Source organism: Myotis davidii, unplaced genomic scaffold (assembly GCF_000327345.1).
Source record: "Myotis davidii unplaced genomic scaffold, ASM32734v1 scaffold268, whole genome shotgun sequence".
NCBI lineage: Eukaryota > Metazoa > Chordata > Mammalia > Chiroptera > Vespertilionidae > Myotis > Myotis davidii.
The window spans coordinates 2756868-2764275 of record NW_006383015.1 but is presented as its reverse complement, the minus strand read 5'-3'; the positions used below and the strand labels follow the sequence as shown (position 1 = coordinate 2764275).

At 37.3% G+C, this 7408-nt stretch overlaps 1 protein-coding gene across 1 annotated transcript in view; it reads right to left on the bottom strand.

Annotated features, from left to right (window-relative positions):
- Positions 1–2978: 2978 nt before the first annotated feature.
- The window catches only part of BARD1 (BRCA1 associated RING domain 1), a 53917-nt gene continuing 49487 nt past the window's right edge, over positions 2979–7408 (bottom strand). Inside the window, exons 10-11 of the mRNA XM_015558105.1 lie at positions 5323–5420; positions 2979–4187 (exon numbers count right to left, since the gene is read on the bottom strand). Coding sequence (XP_015413591.1) covers positions 3855–4187; positions 5323–5420 — 431 coding nt within the window. The 3' untranslated portion in view covers positions 2979–3854. The remainder of the gene's footprint in view (positions 4188–5322; positions 5421–7408) is intronic.

Sequence of the window (7408 nt, the reverse complement as noted above, 5' to 3'; positions counted from 1 at the left end):
CCGTCTGTCTCCACCAAAAGGCCTATGATTCCTTTATCCTCCTTTTTCTGGTTAGTTTCAAACCCCTAAGAGCTTGAATGTTTTCAACCTTATATGTAGTCTCATCAACTCATGAAAATCATAGCAAGCAATTAAGGCTCATTTTATAATTTTTATATTTTAAGCATAACTATACATCTTAATCTAAATGTATATGGTGTGCACTGCATTTTGCAGAAATGGTAATGACAGAAGGTGACTTAGCATTACATTTAATAAAAATCTACCACTCCCTCCAGGACCAAAATTTATTACTATAAACGTACTAGAGGCCCGGTGAACAAAATTCATGCACTGGGGCGGGGGGGTTCCCTCTCACAGTCTGGGACCCCATGGGGGATGTCCGCTGAGGGGGGATCGGGCCAAAACTGGCAGTCAGATACCCCTCTCGCAGTCCAGGATCCCTCTCACAGTCCGGGATCCCTCACTCCTTACCACCTGCCCGCTCGCTGCTCCTTACTGCTCAGCTTGCTGTTCCTTAACGCTGTTGTGGAGGTGGGAGAGGCTCCTGCCACCGCCACCACCACTGTGCTTGCCAGCCATGAGCCCGGCTTCTGGCTGAGATTTGCTCCCCTGTGGTAGCACACTGACCACCAGGGGGAAGCTTCTGCATTGAGCATCTGCCTCCTGGTGGTCAGTGTGAATCATAGCAACTGGTCATTCCGCCATTCGGTTGGTTTGTGGATTAGGGTTTTATTATATAGGATTTTAAGTATGTTTATATAGCTTTATCTAGAATAGAAATAATCCAAATATTCAACAGCAGGGATATGGTTAAATAAACTATAACATATGTTGTTGATAGATAGGATGCAACTATTGAAAATTATGGACAAGAATATTTAATTACATGGGAAAATATGGAGTGAAAGTATATTTAAGGTTTATGCGTTAGTTATAAAAGCTGTGTGTGTATGCTTAAATTTTTTTTTAAAAAAAGATAAGAATGTTAATAGTTATTTTGGGTTGTGGGTTGACAATATTTCCAAGGCCAAGTAAGTAAATAAAATGGAAGGGGACAGACAGTAAGGAGTAGTGGGGACTGCGGGGAACTGAAGCACACGTGACCTTTCAATAACATTCAATGAAAAATTGTAACACTATGAAGGCCAAACAAAACAATTAGTCACTTTATGATTCCTGAATTTGGAAATTATTTTCTTCCTGGTGTTTCTGTACTTTGCAAATTTTCCACAGTAATTATGTAATACTTCTGTAAGCAGTTATTTAGAAACTTGAAGAAGATAGCCACATTGGTACAATTCAGGAAAACACCTTTATATTTGATTGACGGCAAAATATTTTAGTAATATTTGAGCCATGAAGCAAATAGGAATGATTTCCACGAGTCTCAGAAATTATGGATTAAAAGTAGAAACGACCAGCCTTCTTTTTTTGTTATAAATATGTAAAGTAAGGTTATCCCAAGGTCATGGAGCAGAGGGGCTGAGGTGACTGAGCCCGCAACCCAGGCTTGTGACACATGCTCATGGAGGTCTGGCCCGGCCTTCCTAAGGTGGGTTGCTAAGCAGTCTTGGTATCCAAAGTAAGTGTCTCCAAACAAAATCATAGCTGAATGGCCAGGTTGGCTACTGACAGGGAAACTTCACTCACAGGTGGGGAGAAAAGTCAAAGGTGAATAGTGTAGCGCCATCCCCACTTCTCTCACAGAGCCATTCTTATAGAAACTTCTGGGTGTCAATTAAAAAGCATTAGTGTTTCAAAAGATAAGTGTTTATTAGCTGAAAGATTTCCTCACAAGTCTTACTGAGTCTCATTCTCCAGGAGCAGAATAAACCACCTCTAAGAAGATACAGAAACATAAATAACTTTAATGATTTAAGGTAAATAAAAGGATGCTTGAATCTATGATTGGGAATTAAAATAATTACAAGTATATCTATGCAGAAAGTACAAGTTTCTAGAGTTTGACATCAATCCACTGCCATCAAAATAAGTATTTAAAGAAAGCAAAAATAAAACTGCTGAATAGTGGGGGACAAAATACGACAAAGAGTGAGGAGGACAGACCAAGAAAAGGAACAAAGGAAAGTGAGCAACATCCCCAAAGGGGTTTTTACAAACAGGGACTCAGATCAGAGGAACAGGCACACACCTGTCCAGGAATGCGACCAATGAGCTAATAGCAAATGATGAAAAGTCAGTTATAAATAAAAAATGACAACCCAAATCCCAAAGCATCTTAAATTCTTCCATCCAGACATTATCTAACCCTCAGCTTTGTTTGGTGCTGTGGTATTCATCATTCTCCATTAGAAGGAAATGCAGGACAAACACATTACTGGTTGGAGTTTCAGAGCTAATTCACCCTTGAAGGTCAGTGTTAGCAGTACATTACTGCATTCACATAATATATTTCTTGATATCGAAAAGTAGTATGTCTAAGAAGAAACTAAAGTAAAATTTATTTTGAATAATCAGCAGAATCTTTAACTTTAAAATAAATGAATCTTAAAATGTCCATTAACTTCAGGCTCTCAGTATTCTAGTCCAGTGGTCATCCAACTGTCTCTTTGGCCCAGGAGTGACCAAGCTGAAAGGTGTCACAGTATCTTCCTTCCATGTCCTTAGAGTTTTAAGAACATTTAATTTCTAGGAAGACTTCTTAAAACATGTTTTTAAATGACCTAATGTACCTTGCAGATCCACAAACGAGAACACTCAGACTGGAGTAACCTCCCAGGTCTCCCCATTCTCAGGTGGCCTCCTGTCCACTACTCCGCAGCCTTGACTATTTTGCTATTATGAGTAAGTTCTTCCCATTCCTACCTCTAGACTTACTGTTATGGCCTTTTGTGTCATCTGGATAAAATCTGTTCTAAATAAAGTAATCCCCAACTTCTGCCTCCACAGCAACTTAAAAATTTAAAAAGTAGTAGTAGGAGAAGGAAGGAAGGAAGGAAGGAAGGAAGGAAGGAAGAAAAGGAACAATAACAAAAAATCTTATGAAGGAAGAAATTAAGACCTTTAAAAAATTATTTTAGCAATAGATAGTAAGGTCTACCATTTGATTGACAATTTGCTAGTCTGGTGAGACATTCTAAGAAATATTGATACTAAAATATGTTGGAGAAAATGCTTGAAGTATGTATTCATAGAGATAAATATAGCAGCAACGATAAGCAAGTGCATACAATAAAAATATGTGCCATGAGCCAATGCTGACTTTCATCACCAAAGAACAGTTAACGTTAAGGTTCAAATCATGATTTCCTGATAAAGAGGCAAGATAAAAAAGTAGCTACAGACATCCAAGAAAATTTTAAGAAACTAAGTTATAAGAAACAATGTAAAATGAATACAACTGAAGAGAGGAGAAAAAGTTAACACCTATCAGAACACATGTAAACCAGGTACTCTATTTTCATAACAATAAATTATCTGACAATGTTTTGTTTACTAACGAATGGAATGACAATTTCTGCTGATGGCAGGTATAGATTATTTCATCAAAAAAACATTAAAAGACTGAGATATTACTGACACCACTTGTTATATCAAGCAGTAGTTCTGATACTCTCCCATTAATCTTTGATAGCTGACAATTTGAGTACAAAGACATGATGAATCAAAACATATATCAGTTTTAAAAAGAAAATCCTTCAATGCAATCTCAGCATCTAAACGGTAAGCACAGAATAAATTCCTAATCTGGCATAAGATTGTTTTTTAATTCAAGGGAAAAAATATGAATCAGTCTACCTATTTATAAAAATGAGAATGATCAAGACAGTGAAAGGGCTAGGTCCTCACACTGTCTACATTCAATCTGACGTGTGCCTGTGGCGTAGTACTCAGCTGTCAAGAGGGAGCAGCTCAAAGGAGATCACACAATCTATAAACCAGCTGGAAGGAGCCATCCAGACTTTGCCCTGACGAACCCTCTCTTGGCGGTGACAGGACACATCCTCATAGATGATGTACTGCGTGCAGAAGCGCTGGTCGGAATCGGGTTTGGCGTGGTAGGCGACCGTGTTGATGGTCTGAGTCACATCACTGTCGGGCTTGGGCTTCCTCCTGAGGATCTGGCCCCCAGCTGCAGTGACGAGCTTAATCAGGTTGTCCTTGGGATGGTGTTTGAAGATTCCCTCAAAATAGAAGTAGCATCCATCAAACAGCTTTGGCAACTGAAATAACAAAAGAAAAAAGCTTGTCTTATTAATCTTACTCTCTCCCTTCCTGTCTGAAATCAATTAAAAAATATATATATATTTAAAAGAAAAAAGCTTGTTAAAAGCAGATCAAAATATTTTAAAACACTGCATATAAATGAGGGAATTAAAAATACAGTCAGGAGCAATTAAGCAGTTACTTAAGGAGGTGCTGGGATGTGGTGTATTTCAAGTGAACTCTCTGGGTCATAATAAAAAGACTTATGCATTTATAGGTTTCCTAGTTATACTTTTTTCCCCTAAGACTCAGTCACCATCTCAGGTACTTTTGACTCTCATCAGATTTTAGATGTGTTTTGTATAAAACAACCACACAAAAAAAGCAAACAAAACTATTCATCAAATTTCTTTTATCAGAAAATTAACTCCTATTTGGTGGGACCTAAAAGCTCAAGGATTCCTGGGTATCTGAAATATGCTTCAGGGATATGGGCTCAAGTTAAGTTATAAGGATACCATCTTTTCCACGAACTTTTATAATTCTGCCCATCTATATTGAGGCCCTATTTATTAACAGCCTAAGGCTCTAGGGCAGCTGCTCAGGACTGCCGCTGCAGGGTTTAGAGATGTACTGCATGGAGCACAATACATTATGAAGCCATGGCCAAGGATTCAATTAGCTATGAAACACACTTCTGTGTGCTTTATGGGGAAAAAAAAGTTTCAGAATCCCTTGTATGAAAATTTTTCTTCTTCATCATTTCTAATGTATACATCAACAGGATAATGGAACATTATCCATTAAAACTGCAATATATGGCAATAAAGACATATGGTAACTAAATCCGAGCAGCAGCTGTAAGTCTTCTTTCAAGTTCCTTCCTGTATCTGCGACTTCGCCTCAGATTCTGAAAGGTTTATGGCAACGTTCAAGATGCCAAAAACCCATTAACAGTGTGAAATTATTACCTTCTGGATTTTACTGCTCTTCGTGATCATCTCTTAGAATCAAGGGCTTGAAATAAGTACAATTAAAATTGTAAGCAGTCACCTGGACTTGTTGAAAGGGCAGGAGAAGTTTTTCCTGATGTGATAGAGATAATAATATTCAGATATAAGAACAATGAAAGTAGTAGCAAAAGGAAAATACCAGCTGTTCTCGGTTGAGCCTGCTTCTCTGTGGTCCTAGAGGAATCTCATATTTCTCTTCCTGTTCGCATTGTTTGCTTTGTAGACATGCCTTCACCCCTGACAAAAAACAAGAATGAGAAATACATTATCAAGTGAGGATGGCTTTTTCTCATTCAAAGTAAGCAATTTACCTAAGCGATTCTTCTTCATGGTTAAGTATTATTTAAAAATAAAAACAGAAACTTTACTTATGTTAAAACAAGTATAATAAAATGGGCTTTCCGTATAAAGAAAATATAAATGTTTCCTTCAGAGGACTGAGCAATGAAGTCATACTGACACTAACAAATTTGTTTCCTTTCTGAAAAACCAAAATCAATATATTACTTCACACACAAATAAAACTCTAAGTTATCAAAGTGAAGGTGAATAAAAAGTTTAGATCAGTCCACAGCAATCTGAACTTGAATGCTATCATCCGCATACTCATTCTCCCAACCATGTCTCATCTCCTGTTGGACTATACGCAAAAGTGCTCTGGTCCACGGCACCTGGCTCAGAGGGCCACACTACAGGGCTCCACAGTGCTTGTTACAATCAACAACAAGCAGAGCCTGCAACGTGTTTGGGATCCGACAGGTACACACTAAAGTCACCCTCTAGAGATGACTTGGTGAGCGACACTGCCTTAGAGCATGTCAATTGAGATGTTCCAAGATGCTGCTAATACATAAAAGTCAGAAGACTGAACAACTCAATACTCCTACTCTGTCTCTCCAAAAGCAGAGCTTTGTCAAGAGGCTAAATATTTTCTAGACTTGGGGCTATTCATGCATATTCAAATGCAACACTAAACCTTGGCCAATCTATAATCCCCTATCTTGTGACTCTTAATTTGTTAGTTTTGTCTGTGCTTTGATGTCACTTTCCCTCAATGTTTTTAATAAAAGAATCCTATTTAGCCATGTTTGCTACACTGAATGTCTAAATCTTATTCTTCTAATTTATCATAAATATCATGGTTCCATAGAAATTGTTGTTTTTGCCTGTAGTAAAACTTATATTTTACAAATATAATTTTTAATAATAACTCAATGAATAAAAAACATTTTCTAATGAAGCATTCAATGAGTAAAAAACATTTTCTAATGAAGTTAGTATTAAAATAGTAACTTTACTGTGTATTGAAAATGAGTCTCAAAATGTCTGACTAGGAGTAGTATCCCATAAACATTGCTGGTGTGTTCACATTACATCATATACTATTTCCATATTTAACACCAAACCCCCAAAACATTAGCAATCTAGCTATATCACTGACTTACATCACACTCATTATTTTACATGTAAACTATTACTTCAACTTTTTATCAAGCACAGAGCCCCATTTCTAAATCTCCCTTCATAATGATATTTGCAGAGCATTCATAACAGAATCTTTAGATAAATGAATATACCAACCTATAAAGCCAAGGACTTAACCCTGCATACTCCTATGTATCTACTGTAACAAGTGGATGGCTAATGTCTAATTACAGAAATAAATAAATGGGCCATGACTATACTTGTTGCTTATTCATTATGGCTTTATTTACTGTCAAAAAGCATATTAAAATAGTATCTATCAATGCTGGTAATGTGCTGACATTAGTCACTCAACAGAATGTAGCGTTAATAGATACTAGAATGAGATAAGCTGGCATCAAGAAAATGAGATGGCAGACACCATCAGGGAAGCATAGAACCTCCACAGGAAGATGCTAGTGCCTTAGAGTGTAAATATGCTTCAAGTCAGAAACCTTTCAGCTTGATGGCAGTTATTCAGTAAATTCTGTAAAGTAAGGCAAAAAACTCCACATTTAACTACTGAGCTGAATGACTACATCCCTCTGATATTCTCTTATTTTAAGGAACAATGTGCCAACTCTCTAGGCTACCTAATGAAGCTCCAACTACAGAAAAACATAGTGTGCTCCACCCCCCTCCTGAAAACTAAGAAACAACATGTTTGCATGCTGACAAAGTGCTCTGTTAGAACTGCTGTCATAGCATAAGAAACATCAAGAATTTCTTAAAAGCTGGGAGTGACATCTAGAGGGTTGTTA